General features: G+C 36.9%; 1 protein-coding gene across 1 annotated transcript; it reads right to left on the bottom strand.

The window, feature by feature from the left end:
- Positions 1–2,801: 2,801 nt before the first annotated feature.
- Positions 2,802–9,557, bottom strand: LOC113754159 (BEL1-like homeodomain protein 4). The gene is given in 6 exon segments (XM_027298512.1): positions 2,802–3,287; positions 3,289–3,716; positions 4,851–4,911; positions 5,704–6,086; positions 7,365–8,918; positions 9,197–9,557. Coding segments are annotated over 5 exon segments (2,574 nt in total). The 5' UTR covers positions 8,853–8,918; positions 9,197–9,557; the 3' UTR covers positions 2,802–3,073.
- Positions 9,558–22,037: the final 12,480 nt, after the last annotated feature.

Here is a 22,037-nt window from a genome sequence, read left to right as displayed (position 1 = left end):
GGGGGACCAACAAAACTCGCAAAAACTAGCATTTGTCATACCCACTAAACATTCTTATCTAATCTACAGAATGTGGCCTCCGGCCAAGCAAGCAGGACAAATTTTGCATTCTACAGAATTTGGCCGTCCCTAGTAGTATTAATTTATCACTACTGCTGCTCTTGTATTTAGTTTAATAATCTGCTGCTCATCAATTTGGCTACCCCACCAAAATTCGCCAATTACTATTCACATTAATTAATTCAAGATTGGCTACCCCATCAAGTGTGCGCGCGCGCATGCATGTTTTTGTGTATGTATTTAGTTGCTACTTTCTACGCTTAGTTTTGACCTTGGTCTTGTTTTGAGCAAAATTGTGGAATTTGTTCCGAGTCTTTCAATATCACAAAGAAAGAAATACAATTTCTCCTCTTTTTTTTCGAATCAAAATAAATTTTTGTGACCACAAAAGTATTACTTTGGGAATGAAAGAAGAGACTTGCCTTTCACTATCTGACGATACTTGATCATATACACTTTTTTTTTTTTTTTTATCAATAATATGATTCAAGAATTGAAATCCCAGAAATTAGAAGTCTCCACTTACTTAAATCTCATCTTTTTCTTGCTAAAAAACATTAAAAAAAAAAAAGAAAAAGAGGAAGGCCTGATGGTAGCTTCGCAACAACTTGTTAAATCAACAACTATAGCAGATCATGCAGATATATCTTGGCCACGGCATGTCTCAAGCAAGCAGCAAAAGTTATAGAATAGGTGAAAGGTAATTGTTGCTTTGCATATAGTTGTTCTGAATCTTAAGGAAATGTTGGGGAATCGCTTACATTGGTAACACATATAACTAACTCACCAGCATCATCACCCAAAACTAATAAGATGGAAAGCCGATCGCCCAAAAATATATCTCTCGTGGTTGTTGTCCTTCATTTTCACCACCAAACAACCTCAATATATAGCTTCTAAAATCAATTTTAGTCCATCGCTGTTTATCATCTTTTTTGGCGAAATCATTGATGCTTCAACCAGTCCGTCCATTCGACTTCTGGTTTTTACAATCACAGTACTAAGGAGAGAATGAGTTTATTGCTTAATGGGGAAGATTGATGCGAACAAAGGACTCATCAGTATCATAATGAAGAAAAAACAGTACCATCCCACCACCACCACCATCATAAATTCTTGCCATGTCATATGATATGAACCCCTGATTCCAAAAGTACCTTAAAAATAAAATATTAGACAATGCAGGTCGTCTGATGTACCAAGTTCAGTGATATAAGGGAAATAATTAGCCACGTACCTTACCCTTAATTACGTAACAAACTATAACGTGCGTAGTTACAGATCTTTGTCACCATGAATTAATGAGATTCCTTGTCAAGTTCAAATTTTAGTTTCTGGAGAATACGAAGATTCCTTGCTCTGCGCCTCCGTAGATGTTCTTCGGAGGAGCCTGCGTTGATGCAGAAAGAAAATGATTGATGCAGCGATATCAATTCACTTTCCTTCTTTCTTTGTATTTCTCAATTTTACTGATTTTTTTGTTGTCGTTTTTACTCATAGCCTTTGCAGTAGATACTTTTTTTTCTCCATTGCCCTGCGGAACTTCACAAGCATATACATCCACGCAAGGATGGGAAAAGTTTTTTTTTTTTTTTTTTTTTAAAATATTATAAAACGTTTATTCAGTTTCGTAAACCACTTTAAACACATTGATTTTGCAAGGCTTGCATGCACATGAGATTGAAAATGATGTACAGTGTATTCTTTGGAACATACTTTTTAAAAAAAAAAAAAAAAATTTCAAAATTTGGTCCATCTTAAGCATTAACTTTTTTGGGATTTTAATTAGCAACCGTTTCGCCCTTTGTTCTACAAGGACGGCTAGGAAAAATAAAAACTGCTACAAGTCCAAAAAGAATTATTAATTGACCTCATTTCCCACTTAACATAATGAATTAAAAGAAACTGTTTTAGCCCCTAAAACAAGAACCAAATTAATTTTAAAAAAAAAAAAAAACTTTGAGGACTGGCATTCTGTAAATATGTTGTTGCCACATGAATTAACATGTTTATAGGCCAACATCCAATTAAAAATGGCCTGTCACAAAGAAACAGATTAGAGGAAATTGATGGCTCCAACAAATGCAAAATTATACACAACAGCACTTCAGTCCACTTAATTAGGGCCACCAAGACAATTATTCAGCTTTGCCTTGGGTTTGTTTAGTCCCACAGATATTTTGCCCTCTTTCCCCAAGCATTTTCATGTTATTGTCCTAATTAATAACTGCAAAAAAAAAAAAGAAAAAAGAATACAGCCCCGCAAGACAATTGAAAAAAGCTGCTGTCACTGGAATGGTCATATATAAGATACCAGTTAATCTTAGCGATGTAGCTGATATATTTCCTCAGCAAATAGAACAACTCATGGAGTGTAAGTAAATTAAGCCCGTCACAGTTAATCATCTGAAAAAAACATTAGTTATGACTGCTCTCTTTCATTCTTTCTGAAGCTACCTCATGATAATTGTCCTCTCTTTTCTTTTCTTTTTTTCTCTTTTTCTTAATCATGGATTAATAGAATAAGGAAAGGTGAACAAACTAACTAGTTCCAATTATAAACTACTCCAAAATTTGTCACTAGCTAGGAACAGAGATATTGACATCTTTCAAAAGTGGCTTTCACCACGTGACGGAGAATATATATAGAACAAGAACTAACTTGACTGAGAGTTTAATTGGTGCAAAATTCTTCTTAATTAGTTTGTATATATGCTCCTTGAATTCATGACTCGATCCAGTTTTTAGTTACTTTCGCATGGAGTATCACTACGCAACATTTAATACAGTACAAAACGTCAAATGCTCAAAATAATGGCTATACAATTACAATAATTTTGATACTGCATTGTAACATAAGTGCTATATGTGTTTCTCGTCACGTATTTGACTAGATAATAGTAGAAGTACAAATAAGAACAAAAAAAACAGGTACTAAAGACCATTATCAAATCCAAATTATCTTCTGATCTTCTCTTCATCTCCAAGTACTTGTGTGATTCCAATAATTAGTTTAACTAACTGCCCCGAAGTCTCGAACAGAAAAGGGAGTACTACTATTCTCCGGTAGGTTTCCGGCATGACGTAGCCCTAGAGTAAGTGAAACATCTCCAGCACTAGTTCCAAACCTTATGAACGTGGACCCCATCTCAGCGTTGGCAGATGTCACAATGCCGCTGCGGCGGCAGGCGGCCTCGGAGTCGTAGGCGGTCGGAAAAAGATTGTGATGACATTGTTGGTGGCTTGACGGTGGCGGTTTGGGTAGCAAGAGAAGTGGAAATAGACATTTTTGAGGTGGAAGTGGTGGAGGAACAATTGTTTTTTGCTTGGTTTTCCGAGAAGCATTGTCTATTGATTGCGAAGAATGAAGGGTCGTTTTCAGAATCATTAATTTCGGATCTTTTGCCTGTTGCTGTAATTGCTGCTGCTGCTGCAGTTGTTTCTGTTGCTGTTGCTGTCGTAGCAGTTTTGGTGGCAGCTGTAGAAGATGGGGTGGTAGAAGTAGTGGCATTGGGCGTTGGTGTTTGTGCAATGTTGCTGCCATTGCTTTGGCTAGGTTCTCTCTCTTCTGCCTCTTCTTTGGCTTCTTGTTGGTACATCTCTTCCACCATGGGTTTCCACAACCGGACCCTGGCATTAATGAACCAGTTTGAGACCTGGAACACGCAATTACAAAATCAAAACATTAAACCCAAATACATATAATTGATCCGCTGCACAAATATATATATACACACACATACGCGCGCGCGTACTCACACTCTACAGGATATTTTAATAAATGAGACTCATGGAATTTAATAACCTTGCTTCTTTTCTCCCATGCTACAAAATACCGGCGTGTTTTTAACTCTTTCTTGATGCTGCAATTCGGGTTTTGCTCTTGATAAGACAAAATTTGATGAAAAAGACATTCATCATCCCGTCACTGTCATTTTAAAGAGACCAAGATTTTGCTTACCGGGCTTTGTCTTTGAAGTTATTATTGAGAAGGTCTTTCAACTATTGTACGCCAACCTATGATTAATCACCATTTTGCACTCTTTGCTTTTTTGATATCTAATTTCTTTTGACTTCTATAGGGAAAAGAGGATGAACAAAAATTATCCCTAAAATAATTGGTTTCCTTTTACAATGACATTTCTTCAAAAAAATAAGACACTTAGACTTTTTTTTTTGTGTATATGAAAGAATTCAATTCGAAATCTTTTACTTACACTTCTTTTCCTACTACGCCACCCAACCCATCCTCTCTAAGTGAAAATTCAGCAGGGAAAAACCTTGAGCACGAATGAGTGAAAAGCCAGTAAAATATTAAGTCGAAATACGAGGTGCCTATAATTAACCAAGAAGCAACTATTTGGTGCAGAATTTAGTGTAATGAATTGTTCTAAGTTTCTGGGCATGTTAGCGATAGACAAAGCCAAAGCTGCAAACTTTCACGTATTTCACTGTTCTTGCAGGGTTTTTCACTGTTTAAGAATTCCTGTCTTCGTAGAAAAAGCACCGAAACAAGAAAGGGTAGCAAAAAAGTTTTGGCTTTTCTCTAACGGAAAGAGAAAAACCGTGGAATTAAGACCCTTATCCGTGCAAGTCCAACTGAAATAACTCCTGGTCACCCCACCCTCTCACTCTCTCTCTCTCTCTCTCTAATTGTCGTGTTTTTTTACGGTGCTCATCACTCAATCGTTAAAAACAGAAAAAAAAAAAAGAAAAGAGGAAAGAGGAAAGGTGAATAATATAAGAGAGTAAGAGGTAAAATGACGTTAGAGTAATATAGTAGTAAGTACCTGGTTTCTTGACAGACCAGTCTGTCTTGCCAACAGATGCTTATCTGCATCGCTTGGATACCTGAGAAAGAGACCAGAAAATGACATCAGATTTCTTACCTAAACCGCATAAAGGAACGCATTACTTTCTCTATCCTCCGTAGTTTTCACTGAAGGTTTCTTTTCTTTTTCCTGCAACGGGCGTGACAATCTAAGAGAGGAAGATCAGCAGCAGCAGCGACAGCAGTAAAGCGATCGAGGACACTGCTGACTGCATGCTCTGATCTGATCCCCCTCTAACATTGGCCACATCCATTAGATTCTTCCCCATTATATTTGCTTTTACTGTCATGCATACATGTATGTAGTCACGACAGACGAGAGAGAGAGAGAGGATGAGAAAAAAGAAACAGTGAGTGTGTGTGGAGGACGACGGGTTTTTTTGTTTGGTGGGGGGGTGGGGGGATGGGGGGAGGGCGGAAGATTGGGTTGGTTTGTGAATAAAGGAATTTGCTAGGTTCATATGCAATAGTCACACTAACGCCTATGTCAGGAGGGACTAATTAGGGAAAGGTTGATTATCTACTGCAATTTAGTAAAATGAATGTAGCGAGCCCTTTTCAGCTTTTTCACTGACCAAACAACAACAAAGGACACTGCTTTCAACACTGTCCAAAGTAGAGACAATACTTGGAAGTGTTGCTCCTATGTATTTCGGCTAATAATGTCTGAGCAATTACGTCATGTCTTTCCTTGTAATTTGGTAATAATGCTTTTTTTTTTGGGTCCTCCTTTAACTCAACTACGTTGGCATGGATATGGATATTTTACTAGTATCTTAAGATTAGGTCAGAGACTAGCTCAAGAAACGTACGGGTGTAGAAAATGCTCAAAAAGCCAAGCTCGCAAAATGTTGACTGAGCGTTCAGGCAAGCCCCTCTGAGGTCTCCATGCTTCTTGTTCCATCATTCCCATTTGGTGAAAGGCCCTTTGCTGTCTCAAGCTTTGTTCCAGAAGCTTAAGTCTTGGAGTCTCTCCTTTTGTCACGCCCGATGTACCGGCGTCTTTCTCTCCCAGTAGCTCACAACTGTGTTTCAGCTGCGTTGCTATGGCATCCTTGAGGCACCGGAAATGTCGAGACATTGCCTTCTGAGCAAGTGCAGTGTACGGTACTGCTGCACCGAACCCCATCACCAGATCAAATGAGTTGACCACCATTTGCATTTGTTCGCAGTAATGATTGTATCTTCGATCCACCTGCAAGTCAAGATTAATGTACATGTCGGAATTAATTAGGTTAAATCACTAAATTTTTTATACTCCTGATTAACACGAGTAAAACTGATCTAAAACTATAAGAGGGTTAAGAAAAGCCTTGGGCAAAAGTGATATGAATTCTTGAAATACTAATAAAAAAAAAAAGTCTATAAAGGAAGGCAAGTAAAAAACGAGAAAGTCTCTTTCCGGACAAACCAATTTTAAGTGAAATATGGATATATGAGTATCATATCACAATAATGGAAATGAGGAAACGTAACAACTAAACAACGCTAAAGCAACACAACCTAAAATAAATCATGCAATAATTGACGAGACCTAATTGTCAATTTGGTGAAATAAACGTTTGAAGGTAAACCATAAGGTATTAACATAATCTCATGTTTATTAGGTTGGAGAAGCTTTTGCGGGAAAGGCTGCAATTTTGTTGGATCCTAAACTCATATGTAGACAACAATGTATCATAAGAAAAAAAAAAATTAGAAGATTAATGCGTGAATACAAAGCCTGCTACCATGATATGATTGTTGACGTGAACAAAGAATATACTTATGTTTATTGCCTTGCTCTCTTTTCCCAATACAGCCAACAACATCTACAGTGTCTCCATAAAAAAATGGAGAAAACATGAAGAAAGAACCAATCTTTAGGTCAACCCCGATGGAAAAAGTCATACGTATATACATCAATGGCTTTTCCCGCAACATTTCCCATGATGGAAATGGAAGTATAATTAGCACCTGAATTAAACGTCTTAGCAAGTTGCTACGCATCTAGGATCATGAGTACTTGGTTTAGCTCAATTTGCTGACTTCCAATCAATCAAAGTAGAACATCTTCTTTCTTACCAGGAAAAATAAAATCGTCCAATGTAGTCAGTGGCCACTCTTTCTTTCATGTTTTCACCAAACAAAATCCAAGTATCCTAATACCCCCACCGATGGTATCAGTAGTGAAATAAAATATGAAATATAGAACTCTAAGAAATCAACCTCAGTTAACTCAATCTATCGAGAGCCTATTCCATTGCCGGCTGTTTCTATGGTACAAACTTGTATAATATTCCTCGAAACATGCCGGAATTTTGCTGTTGTCTTGTCCCCGGTGCATTTCATGATTAATGGACTAAAATAAACATCAATGATTGGTCATTGACGAGATGAATATAAAATTTGAGAGAGAGAGAGAGAGAGAGTGTGTGTGTGTGTGAGAGAGAGAGAGAGAGAGAGAGAGAGGGCTCAAAGAGAGAGTACGTGCCTCATCAAGCATAGATAACAGTTTGACCTTTCTCCTTTGATGCTCTAGCCTATCAGCCGCTGATAAAGGAGGGAGATCCTTTGAAGAAGAAGACGAATTTCCGCCACCACCGCCATTAGTAGCAACACCACCACCACCACTATTGCCACTTGGATTGGAATTAGGGTTAGTAGTGCTATTATTCCTTGCTAATTTGTTCTTCTTGAGTGGACCTCTACCCACACTGCAAAATTCTTCCAACAACTCCTGTGCTGCTTTTGCGTACTTAGAATTCCTCAAGACATTGACCACGCCCAGAGATGATCCGAACCCAACATGAAGCTGGTGATTCTGACCCACTCCTCCTCCACCCTGGGCTATATGCAATGGCTGATGATGGTGACCGCCACCTAAATTCTTGTAAGCGTATTGAGCAGCAGAAGAAGTATTAGACCCTCCTCCACCTTGATTGAAAAATAACACGGCTGCGCCATCTTCCATTCTTAATTCCTCAGCCTTAGCCGCTTCAAGATGTTGTAAAGAAGACGACAGCGATAAAGAAAGGCCTTGGCCTTCCACAACCCCACCAATTTCAGTAGCACTGGTAGCTACACCGCCAGTCCCACCATCGGGAACCCAAGTGAATTGTGAAGAAAGACCAAAAGGCGCACCAGCAGGAGATGCAGCACTCACTTGATGATGATGATGAAACCCTTGATGATGAAGAGTAGAAGGCGATGATATTGAGGGAAGGTTAGGAAGCAACATATGGAGAGTAGAGGACGTTGGATTAGCAGGAGGAGGATGAGATTGAGATGGTGAAGGTGACCTTGGTTGCGGATTCATTAGGAAAAGTTGCATGGCTGCTGCTGAGTCCGCATTAATGCCTGATATCTGTTGTTGTTGTTGTTGTTGTTGGTGTTGGTGGTGGTGATGATGATGAGTAGTAGTTATAGCGTCACGCTCGCCCACAACGTTTTGATTTTTGGATTCTCCCAACGATCCCAAACCACCCACCACCATTCCTCCTCCTTGTCTGTTACTATACCACTCGCTTCCTACAGGAGTAGCCGGAGGCGGCGGCGGTCTTGAGTTGCGATAATTGTGGGATAATTGGCCCTCCAATGAGATATCCCCCGGAGTTGCGGCTCCCGAAGTAAAATTAAACATTTCGGACAACATACCTGCTGTTTCATAACCCGGGAGACCACTTGATTCTACTTCATCAATGGTAACCAGAGGTGGAGGAGGGTCAAAGCCTTGAACTCTCAGTTTATCTCTACGGATCTGCTGTGCTATGTGCTGTTGATGTTGTTGTTGTTGGTGTTCCTGTTGCGATCTCTCGAACCCATTCGAGAAACTAAAGATTCCTTGGTGATGATAATCTTGGGACATAGAACTCAAAGAATTGGTCTTGTCTAGGATTAGCTGCTGCTGATGATGGCCGCCCTTAGAGGAGTACTGAGATGTAACGAAAGATAGTAGTGGAGGTTGAGTTGCTATACCCATATCATGAGTTCTTTCTTCACCATCATCTCTTTCTTCAGCCACACAACCCTTGCTTCAACTAGCTAGCTGCGCAACCTAAGCATGGATCGGTATTAAAAACATTTATATATTAAAAAAAGAAAGAAAGAAAAGAAAAGCCCACTAACCCTGGGTTGTTCATTTACAAAAAGGGTACATAGAGCAGCTAGCATAGATCATATCATTCAAATACAATAAGGAAGTAAGAAAGAAAAGGAATAAAAAAGGAAGTAAAAGAGAAAGCATCAATATGAGTCTGTTCTTTCTCCATAAATTCTTTATTTTTCAACAATTTTCAGCTTTATTCATATTGTGAGCAAAAATACCTCTCAGAGTTGCAGGATGTAAAAGAGTGCAAAGCTCTCAGACATCGTTTTCTCTTGTCTATGGGATTCGAGACTCGAGAGTAGAAGAAAGAGAGAGAGAGAACCTCCTCTCCTCTTAAATCTTGCTTTTATATCTCTTTATCTGTTGTTCCTGAGGCTGAGGCGACTGTCCTTCATCTCTCTCTCTCTCTCTCTTTTTCTGTCTTTCTCTTGCTCTCCTTTTCTTTCTTACTGCCTGTTGCTCCTTGCAGGAGTCTTCTCCTCTACAATCGCCTTCCCAAAACAGAGTCGAACAAACCAGAATACACTTAAAAAATGATGTAGTACTGAAAAGTTGAGGGATTGAGTGCTGCAATCTATAAATATATCCCTATAGCTTACATATATCTATATATATATCAATATCTCTCTCTCCTAGGATGCACACACCAAAGATAGGAGCGAGAGTAGAGAACAGGTCGCTGTTTTTCTTCTACCCCTCCTTTTTCACTCAACAATTTATATTTTGAACTTATTTTATATATTTATATATTTTTCTTTTGACTTTATTCCAACAACATTAATATAAAGCAAAATTTTGGCCTAGGAAAATTATAGGTCCGATTGAGTGGAAGATATGCTAAGTTACTAAAATGCCACTAGACTAAGCCCCCAACCTGCACAAATTTTTTTTTTTTTTTTGAAGGAAACCTGCACTAACTTGCAAGTTTTCAAAGAAAAATTGCTACATTTTTCGTGGATACAATTTTCAATCACCTTTTTACCTCACATATATCAAATCGGTATAGTAATTTTTTTTACAAAAAGTCCAGAAAAATGCAATCCAAACAAGGCCAAGTACAGGAGTTCTCGAGTCGCACGAATCAACGTTGAAGCAGTAACCATGGGATTGCATATAATTAGACTAACCATACCCCTTTTTTTTGGGTAAATTAAAAGTTTGGGTGGGTTTCTCTCCGGTTACCATCACGGAATAAAGCCTCCGAAACCATAAGTTGCTTATAGAGATTCTTATAAATTGCCTATCAACATAGTTCTCACGTCGATAGTGAGATTTAAACGTACGATTTTTGTGTAAAGAAGTGACCTGTTTTTACCAACTATGTCAAGTTGTATTAACAACCATGGTTGTAATATAAAGCCAAATTCAACTTTCTTGAAATATATTATTTACTATGACTTCAAACTGTCATTCCATAATTCCAAATTGAGGTTTTCCACGTTGGCACTCTATGAAAATTTTATTACTTGTCAATAATATCAACAACAATGACTTCTTGGTATTATTGACTAATTTCTTATTAGAATCTGTACAGAAAAAAAGATAGCTAGGTATCGCCTAGGTAAGTTAGGTGAATCAAGTGAGAGTCCGAAAACGGAAAGGGTTAAGACATCAATGAGAGTGGAAGGGTGCATTTGATAAAACCAATGGTATTAAGAAATCACAAAAATCATCTGTACAGTCTATTTATCCTTGGAAATTTTGACTCGAAGATAATTTCACTACTCTTCAGATAAAATACTCAACCCGCTATTTAAATTTATCGACAGGTCCCGTTCGGCCCCTCAACATTGGTTATTTTGATGCTATTCGTTTTGACGTTTCTCTCTAGTAGTAAAAAGGCTGGAAATAAACATTTCAATTAGTGAAGACGCAAAAAACAAAAAAGGGGATGAAAGAAAAAAATAATATATTAGAGGCGTCCATGTTAAATGTTGAGTGAGACAGATATATTGAATGGTGTCCAATCTAATTTTCTTATGATACTCATTAAACTTGTCTGAATATTATAATTGCAAAATGAATAATAGTAACAGTATTCGAAAATGTGCCTGTTCGTGAATAAAAAATTTTAGCCCCATTTGGCAAGTGAGTTTTTTGAGTGTTTGTTTAAAATTTTACTATAGTTTACTGTAGAAGTTTTTTTTTAAAAAATTTGAATTCTGTTTTTTTTTTAATATTTTGAAGTGTATAATTTAAAAACTTTGAGAAGTTTTTTGAAGTTACTGTAGTTAAGGTTTTTAAAAAATTTGTAACAGATGAACTTGACAAAAAAACTTGTCTGCCAAACAATGACTTTGTTGGATTAAAAACGCAGCTGAAAGAAGAATTTAACAGTGCAGCCCCCAAAGGGCTATATAATTAATGATAACAAAAGGGAAAGGCCAAAGATGGCTGGCACGTGCCAACAGTTAGCCGTGAAGAGTTACGTTTGGGCGGGAGCGAACGCTATAAGGTTGAAAGCCACACGTAACTGATTTGCAGCCAATGTGGATCCACTTTAATTTAATTTTTCCTTTTTTCTCGTGGTATTGCTTTTCCTTCTCCTTTTTTGTTTCTGTTTCCTTTTATCAGATTCAACCATATCCATTTGGTTTTGATTTATCCAAGAAAGAAAATTGTTTTTCGAGTGCTTAGCTGCTTTCCCGATCATTATGAGAACATAAATGTTTAAAGTGTTGGTTCAAATTCAGGAATCGGAATCGTAGACCTCGTTATGAATTCGGGTTTTGTTCGCGCGTCCTCGCGATCATGTTTAATTTGAAAGTGGGATGAGTTTAATTTTATCAAATAATTAATTAATTTGAAATCTAAATTATGAATAAATAAATAAATGACACCAGGTGTTGACATTGAAATTTTGAGAGAGTAATGTCTACTCCTTTCATTTGCCTTTGGTGAATTCTTGTAAGTAGTAATCCATCCATGTCCCTCGTGCCCATTCACTAATGTCAAGTGGTATCGTGCATTACTGGTTTCGGATCCGTGTCCAATTGGCTTGATATTTTCTTACTTTTTCAGATTGGCCGAATGGCGACAGCGATTGGACTTTTTTGAAGGACTAGAATTGGGTTTCAGAAAGCATAACGAATTATGGGGAAATTTCTAATATTGAAAACGAGGACAATTCAAGCATGATTTACTTTGAGATTTTAAAGAAAAATGTGGATTGGGCTTCATTCTGTTATCAAGTTGGAATGAAAGTGACGCTGAATTGAGATTTTGTCTTGTTTTAGAGTTTTTCTAATTTTTTTTTTTTTTAAAAAAAAAAATTGTTGATACCCATCGGTTTAATCATGTGGAATGCAACTAGAGAAGTTATTACACTGTCTAGGAATTCCAATACAGAATTCATGGTACAGGACAGCTTGTACCACCAACGTCCAAACAGGTCATTTCCGTCATTCACAAATTCCGCCTTCAGAATTTAATGTCGTCCTTCTGTAAGTTGGTTTTAAATCACTACGAGGAGAAATTATGCTATGATTCAGCCCCCGGTCCGAAATCAGAACTTAAATAGACGAAAGAAATACTACAAACGTATTTACAGAGAAATCCTCATTCATTTCTAGATTCAAAGGCCATTATTGAATCTTACATTCATTATTATTGTATCTGCACCACATAAAATTCGAGAACCAGAGAAAAAAGGACATTTTTCTACATTTTGATTTTTGCACGTACGTTGCCTCGAGATATTAACAGCATGGCCTTTACTTCTCATCAAATTAAAATCGCCTGCAGAGAGTTGGTAGGCAATTTGGCAGGGCTCAATCGGTATTAAGCACAAAATGACAAACTTGTCAAACCGTTTAGGAAGATTGGAACAGAGATGTTATGAAATAAATGTATCGAATAAAATGCTCTATGTAGACTTTGAGCCTTCACTTAACCAACTTATAGTAGAAAATTACAAGAAGATAAAAGGAAATGATTTTTTCAAATAGATATTTGATTTATTGACGTTTTTTAGTTTCAGTTCATCATATATACACTGTGAGATGATTTGATACATGATACGTATGTGAAATTTGAAATTCAAATTCAAATTAAAATTAACCACAATACATCAAACAACAGTAGTGTATACACTGATAATGTATAAAAAGATTATTTCTTTTAGTTTTATCTTGTGGAGATTAGGACCCAAAAAGTACTGTCTATAAAATTCAAATGTTTGGAGTTGGCAGAAATTGAAATGTTGGATTTGTTATTATTGGGAAGGCTTTCTTTCACATATCAGAAAGTATATTCCTTTTTTTCACATATATATATATTAAAAAAAAAGGAATATACCTTCTGTACAAAGACAATATCCATCTAGCAACCAATATGATGCCTCTAAAATATGAAGTTTTGCTTGATTGACGAATTTAACCGAACTAGTACTTCCATCATCTTTCCTATCCTTTAGGAATCCACAAGCTTACTTAGAAATGTATATGAACCATAATTCACATCCTAGTAGGTTTTGTGGTTCAGTTTGAAAGTGTTTTTCCGCTCCTTTGAGAAATTGTCGTCTTTATCATTCTATGTGAAATCAAATGGTGAGAAACACTCTCTACGTCTATCATTCCTGCTTTTTTTGTTGTCTAGTCGAGAATAATTAATGTACTAGTAATTCTGACACAACGTTTGAACAACTACATGGAGTCATTTTTTATGTATGAAAACGTTAGATCCCACTTTTTTTATGCCAGAAATGAATGTAAATTGAATCAAATCCCACTTTTTTAGAAGAAAAATTAATATGATTTGGGTCAAATCCTACATTTTTAGAGGCAAAAATAAATATTGGATTAAGTTGTTTCTTTAATTACAAATAAAATCTAACTTTTTTGTCCAAGAAAAAAAAGACCACGTGTGAGTCATATGATGGATTCAAGGAAAAAAGTGATTGAAAATTTTTATTGGCGTCAAATTTTATCGGCTTAATTTTGTAAGGGACTTAAAATTACTATTTTAAAAGTAAAAGGTGAAAAAAAATTTATTTAGCGAAATATGATGAATATTTTGAACGATTTTCCCATAAATTTTCTTTAAACATGAGGTTCATGTGTACATGTAGGAAAACATTGTAAATTACCTGCTAAACAACTCAAAGCGATTGATGGCTGCACTAAAATAGGGTGAATTTCTTTGCGCTTCAAGAAAAGAGGTTAACGGTGCCTTTTAATCTGTCACGTTTTATTACCATTTTTCTTCACTACCATTCACTGAGTCATATATGTGCCATTGCTTTACTATTTGATATAAAAAGTTATTTGGGAAAAAATGATTTTGAAGGTTACCTAGCACGTTTTTTTACCAGTTTTTAATTTCTAATTATCTTTTTATTATGCATATCACGTCACAAAAAAATATTATAAACAATTAAAAACTTCTCCCAATAAATTTCCAATCAAAACACATTCTTGTATTGCTATCCCAAAACATAATTGTTGGCGGCATAACTACCCAAAAAGAAAAAAAAGAAAAGAACTTACGCTCTATTTTAGATTATTCAATTTGTTTTCACCCTTTTTTTTGTGTGTGTGTGGGTGTGTTTTTTGTTTTCTGCCACCAATAAGAAAGAAGAAGAAATGAAATACGGTGGCTTGCTGTTGATCATCTCACGCCCAATTTGTAGGAGAGATAACTTTCCAACTGCAAACTAGATTGATAATTGACAGGCCAACCTTCTCCCATCTGTCGCCTTTTGGATGATGTCACGTGAATCTCACCCTCCCTCACACGCTTGCCCGATTCAGGGACCACTTCATCATTGAACCCGTATTATACGTATCCCTTCTTTCGCACAAGTGCGAGTGTTATCTGCACACGTGCCCCTTTTAATTTTACCACACCGATGGCCTGTGCAGGTATAGGTCACTTTTCTAATTTATGCGCGGTCTTGAAGCGATTAATTGCTATTTGTTCAAGTACAAACGTCCTCTGAATGAGCCACGAAGGAAATCAACCATCCTTTGATAACTATCCTATTTAAATCTTGCTGTGCAGCCTTACCTATCATATTATCTGTAAAAAAAAATTAATATAATTATTTTTTATTTTATATATATCATATTGATAAGGGGAGATATCTCGAGAGAATTCACCAAAAAAAATTCAATACATAAGTTAGGAATCTAACTATGCCCTAAAAACTTAAATTGTAAAATTATATAATTATCTTTTATTTTATGTACATCATATTGATAGAGGGAACATCTCGAGAGAGTTTATCAAAGTGTTCAATATATAAGTCAGAAACCCAATTCTTATCTCCAAGGAGTCCAATATATAAGTTAGGAATTCAACTTTGATTCAAAAACTTAAGCTGTTAGGTCTCGAATTTTTACTTATATATTAACCGTTTTTTCTTCATCTTTCGAACCAATGTGAGATCACCAATCGGATCCCTTGCCAAATCTATGGCGCACCTGATCCAATACCAATCAAACTTCTTTCGATCCACCATTAAGAAGAAAATTTTCACTAGCCAAACTTTGGACAAAATCCACTTGGCCATGAATAGTTCAATCTCACAATTTGGAACTCTAATACCACTTGTTAGGGAAAAACATTTTAAAAGAATCCAATATTTAAGTCAGGAACCCAACTCTGACCCAACAATTTAAACTGTTACGTCTCGGGTCTTACTTGCATATTAACTATATTTTCTTCATCTCTCGGACCAATGTGAGATATAATACTTTACGCATGAACATAATATATATCATAAAAAATATTGAAATTTTACGTATTAAATAATATTATAAGTAATCTCCTATTCAAACGCATCTCACTATTTATGGTTGTGCGTTTCAGAATAGAAAGCTTAACAGATTAACACTACTAGTAGATTTGGAAAGCAGATTTTTTCAAATAATATTTCGCTTGTATCATAAATACATTTTCCAATCTATCTTTTTATATTTCCAACCACCTTTTTATCTCATATACATCACACCGCAAAAAGTGCTACAGTAATTATTTCAAATAATATTCTATCCAAACAGAGCATGTTCCCCTCCCCACCCTCCTCTCCCTTCTCTCTCTCTCTCTCTCCCTCTCTTGGGTTTATATATATAAAATTCTTAGAACGGAGGGAACGGAGTAACAACAAAAAAACGTCTGGAAGAAAGCACAAAGAAGTCCCGTATACCACTATTAGCTTTGTCGACCCCTGAAAAGAAGAGAGTGAGTTAATTCCATCAATTGCACCACAACTGTAGGAGGAGTTGCCGTTTTCTTTGTGCTCTGAACCAAGAATTTAAAAACAGAAAGAGAGGAGACAGCAATAAGAGAGTGAAAAAGAAAGCAGAGTAAAAGAAGGTACAACTTACAAGCGCTGGCTTCGTACGAGGAAGCGTCAACGCCAATTCCCGACTGTCTCTTTTGCCTAATGGAGGAATGGAAAAGGAAATGATGCAAAGTAAAAGTGAAAGGACGACAAATTCCAGTCCATCTCAATCCTGATAATGCAAACTCCCTAAAAGAAATTAATAATTGAAGATTGAAACAAAATAAATAAATAAATAGACCACCGCACCTAGCGCCACTTGCACTTCTCACCTTACTAAAAAGTTAGTACTATTACTTCCAAACAATCGATTGAATCCGAATGGTCTCTCAACTTTATCTCTCTCTTTTTAAAAAAAAAAAATTTTTTTTTTTTCTGGTTAACTCCTTTCGACAACAGTCAAAAATTATTCCTTCCTTTCCTTTTCCGGATGCTTCCCTTTTCTTCCCACCTTTAACAAGGGACACATATAATTTCCAAAGCTTCGTCCTGCCGTGACCACAACTCCACTCGGTGAAAATTTGACATGGGGATTAATTCCTTTTGCTTTAGCTGCATACTTGATGTATTCACCCGTATAATTATTGGATGGACAACCCGTTTTGTCGATATCATTTTGGCTTCAATTCTCAAGTCAATTGGCAGAGCAGTACAAAGTAACCACGATAATATTGACAATTAGTTTGATGATTTTCTGAATAATAATTTGGCGTTGCACTTCTGATCAGACTATATATATATTTGCACCATATTATCTTATTATTCGTTCGTTAGACCGTCGTTGCTGGCGTTCCAGCCCTCCATTTTTTTTCTTCTTCTTCTTCTTTTTTTTAATGGCTGCAGTCCAATCTTATTGGTCAAGACGCCACGCCATTGATAATACATATACCAGTAGATACTCATTATTTTGGTAGCCCTATTCAAAACACTATAGTAGAAAATTGAGAAGTTCGTCCACAGAGTTGGTTTCACTTTTTTTTTTTTCTCCCTTAAATTTAAATAAAATTTCCGGGGCAGGATGGGTGGCATTTAAGTCTTGGGTTTTCAACCTTACTTACCCATTAGATTAAAACTTTCTCAGCCTGTCGTTTAACTTTAATCGGCCTCCTATAATGATACATGTCAATCCCATTTTTTACCATTTTGTGTTTGCTGAAATGAATCGTCCAGAAAATACTCACAACATCAGCATAAGCTCGTACCGGTGACCCCCACAAGACTGAGCTTCATGACACCCCGCCGCATTCATCGTGTGACTTTCGTCTAATTTTCACAGTTTTATTGTTATCAATCTATGACACTTTTCCATAAAGGGGTTACAGGTTTGCAGCTGCATCAATGACTTCGACTTTTGTTTCTATGGACGAAGATACCTCTGTCATGTCATGAGTCTACATGTAGATATGGCTAGCAAGAATGACTTCACCGCCTCCGGGACGTCTGCAAATTCTTTTTCATCTATTCCTATCCATATCACAATCTTTGGATAAAAATCTAAGTTCATAAATTCATGATGATGGACTTGACGAATACGTGGTAGAATATAGTATAAAGAAATATTTTGTCCGCATTCTGGAACTTCGGAGCAACTGGTACGCAGAGATTTAACAGCCTACAAGTTTTTGAAGACTCTTGCAACTTTAAAAAAAACAAAAAAAAAAAATTGTAGGAGTCTATCAAACTGCACCTGGGTTAGTCTATACTCCCTATCTCCGTTCAGTTGGACCATTCAAACTGAGAAAAATTGCAAATCATGTTGTCATGATTAGCCCTCAAACGCGTGTTACCCTTTATTATTTTTTTTTCGCCGTCAATCTAAAAAGTGATCTTTGTACGCAATCCAATTTTTTTTTTTCTTTTTAAAAAGGGCCATGGTAAAATAAAATGTTTCCACATATCTACATCACGACCAGCAAATTATATGCAAGAGTTTAGCAACGTCGAAGGCTCGAGTAGATTTGCCAATTCAAAAGGTTTGAACGCTGGTTCTGATCAAGTTGACTTGGTACCCAGTCACTCGGGGTATTATTTTCCTTTATGTTTCGCTACCTCCTAGCGTTGTTAAAGCTTTTAACATAAAAAATTGCCTCAAAACTACAAGTGACTCTCCCTTAAAGCTTATTGAATATACCCTAAACTGATCGAATTTTGTGATGCTTGATCGAAGGCATTTTCCTATTTCTTAAAATATATATCAAAAGACGTTAGTTCACTTCAGCCTATAATTTCTCCAACTTTGATGTCACCTCAATTTGATTCTCATAGTTGAAATCGTAGAATTAGGTCAAATCATTATTAGTCCAAACTACAATTGTGCAACTGTGAAGCTGCGGATGATAAGATCTATGAAGACTCGACAAGTGAAGAAAACGAGATTCAGCTACCATATACTAGTAAGTATGATCTTTTCAGTCCCAGCACTCCGATTACTACCAAATTGGAACAGAGTCCTCGACTCCTCCTATCATCCTTAGCCTTGTCCAAGTTTTTTTTTTTTTTTTTTTTCCCTTTTTTGGACTATACACGGTAAGCTTAAAATTCTCAGCGCTATAAGTATAAAGTCGATTTGACGAAATGCCACCAAAAAAAAAAAAAAATAGAGTCCATAGTACTTCGAGGACCTGAAATCTATGTTCCCGTGATGGTACTATAATTGATGGACAATCATTGGCTGCTGCAGTCGCGAATTGAGATATATCCAACCTAACATATAAAAGGGATGATTTTTTAAAAAAGAAAGAACCTTAAATGTCACCGGAAAATAATAATAATAATAAGCACCTACAAATGTATAATCACAAGAGCAATGATTTCCTAATTGTTTGTTTGCACAAGAGATTAAGTAAGAAAGAATTGAAAAAGGTACCTTTTACCTAACGATGTGAAAAGCTAACCAACCAATGCCCAACGATTGAAGTGGGATCTCTTGATCCTGCGTATGACGTTTAAGCAACCTACAAAGCCTGATAACATTTTCCTTAGTATTTAAGCCTCGTGACATAAAGCCCCACCAAAACATTAGATAGATGATTTTTATTGATACGGTTACCTCCGCCATTGGCCCGAAAAGTTGAAATCCATCCATGTTGACACTAAAAATTTTAAGAAAATCAGCTTAAGTAATGTGGCAAAGTTGTCGATTTCAAAGGTGCCATTCATGTCACACAAGGGTACTGACTCCGGGTTGTGTTTTTTTAAACAAGAAAGAAACAGACCACTTGTTTTTAGAAAGACAAGTGAACGACGTAATCAAATGCTAAAGAGAATAGGACCGCCCCCGTCTGTGAGAGATTAGAAAGATGTATGTCAATCACCTTTGGTAGCTTCAAAAGTTTTTTTTTTTTTTTTCTTTTCCAACAATTGTACCTGTGTTATAGTTTATAATTTATTACGCCCGAAGAGGTCACATAGTGCTTGTTTTCCAATATCGCGTTCTATATTACAAATTGCAACAGCAATTAATTTTTACTCTCCTACAACTACAACTACAACTACAACACACCGGGGGATGAAAATTGTTTCCATCTGAGATTAACAAACTTATAAATGTGATGTGAGATTCAGGTCTTTTTTTGTTGGAGGAATGTCTTCTTGCATTATCTGGCGAACTATTTGACAGATATCTGTTTGAAGTAATTACAAGGTTTCTTTCCGACAGATCATATCATCATTATACAAAAAAGAATATACAGAAGTTGCCTTGACAACAATAAGAGCCAAAGTCTATCTATATGATAGATTAGGAAGAATAATTTTAACTTCTTGTGACATCTTACTTACTCTGGATTCACAAAGGTCTATGCATGTCATCTCGGATCTAGTAGGAGCTTTCTAATGCGTAGATGCGCAATAATTTGTAATTTCTTGAGGACACGGTGCCTGTGTTTTGGCGACTTCCAATGTCGGTCACCATTCCAATTGGGAGGTAGCGGGCTTTCTTAACTTCCTTTGCTCATGGAAATTTTGCGGGGCGGTGTTAATATTTGTTGTTGCGATGCTAGTTCGAACTGGGCACTTGAGAATGGAAGAGCCATGCCATCGCCATGCATGTCCTTCTCAATTAGGTCACTTTCTCATCTGATGATTACACTAACTAAAGGACCAACATTCTCATGGTATGATATGGCTCCACACCACACCACACTCGTCGGCATTTTTCTCTGCATAGCGCCCATTTCTTTGCTGTAAATGATCTTCTTGCTTGAATTTCTTCTCTTCTCTCTTGTTTCATTTCACCGTGCAGTTTTCCATTCTTTGTATTTGATCGTTGCTCATTTAAGGTTGAAGTTAAAGCAAAGAATAAAAAGGAAAAAGACAAGAGAAGAAATTTGAAAAAAAAAAATTAGAGAGAACAAATTAAAGAAAAAAACGCACAAGGAAAAACTGTGAAAAAGCACACGGCGTATAAGGCATCGAGTCGAGTGTGGCCTGTTAGGAGCATGGACAAAGCTTTAGGGCCTGGGCCCACGTCGACAAGGACCTCAAATAATTGAAAGGCAAGCACTTGTGGAAACCCAAGAGTGGGAAATGGTGGCGAAATAGCAGTGCTATCGACACGGGGTGGTCCTCTACTTGTCTCGTAAGATGCGGGTCCAGGTGGCAAGGCCGGCAGGGGTGGCCCGGGCCACGTGGGGGCGGTGGTCCAGTTGGGTCGTCTGGGCTTCTGAATCGGACACGTCTCCAGTGAGAAAAGGTTGACAGACTGTTGAGCCGAAGAGCGTGGGAGAGGCATCAAGCAAGCCATGGAGAGCAGGATCGGACGGAACAGATGGGGATCCCCTTCTTAAAGGCTCGTACCAGAGGAAGGTATATGGATGAGCAGTAAAGAGTTGTGGTGGAGGCTCCGCCGTTGGCGGCGGCTGCGGCAATCAGCTTTGAAAGCTGCTAATTTTACTGGCTGCTACGCCAACAACTATAATGCTTCCTGTTGCCTGACTGACCAACAATTTGGTTGTTATTGTACGCAAGAAAGTTTTTATTAGAAATTAATGGTTATGATGGCTATAGCTCTGTAAAGGCTTAAAGCAATGAGCACGAGTTTAGTTCTGTTTGGCATTTAAATTTAATGTATTCAAATCTCAGTATGTATACGTGTATTTGATAATAAAAATTAGAATATCTGAATTAATTAAATGACACTGAATAATCTAGATAAAATTTGTTTTAAAAAATAACTTATCATTTAATGTGATATATGTTCAAGTGCATCAAATTTAGTACTTCACAATTCAATAATTTAATGGATCCAAACTTCAGGTTTCATTTTATCAAACGCGTCCCAAGAATGACCGTTGGAGTTGGAATTTATTCATTCAACCATATCGTGATGTGATATGTGAACAACGCTTTTGAAAAATGTTTCAAGACTTGTTATGTAATTTTCTTATCGTTGCATAGGTCAATTATAGAAGAAATTCTAAGTCGTGATGTGCTTTATTTTGTGAGTTCTTTTTTTTTTTTTTTCTCCTTCCGGGGGTGGTCCGATTGTCGTGGGGTGGCATTGACAACTAGCATCGGCATTGGCTCAGTAGCGGTCATTTGAGGTCTTTCGATGACTAAACAAGTACTAGTACAATAAGCAACAGACTCTTGGTGGTTGGATCATGCAAAAAACAAATTGACTCTTTTTTTTTTCTTTTTTGGTTTTTGGGGTGGGTACTAAAAACAAATTGACTGACGTCTACGGTTTTGCCTTCTTTCATCTTTTCTTATTTATTCTGCATCTTGGACCGGCAGGTTATGAAAGGTCTCTAATGGTCAGGATTACGGTGGAG

The sequence above is a fragment of the Coffea eugenioides genome, chromosome 11 (genome assembly GCF_003713205.1).
Source record: "Coffea eugenioides isolate CCC68of chromosome 11, Ceug_1.0, whole genome shotgun sequence".
Taxonomy (NCBI): domain Eukaryota; kingdom Viridiplantae; phylum Streptophyta; class Magnoliopsida; order Gentianales; family Rubiaceae; genus Coffea; species Coffea eugenioides.
This window is presented reverse-complemented; position numbering and strand designations above follow the sequence as displayed.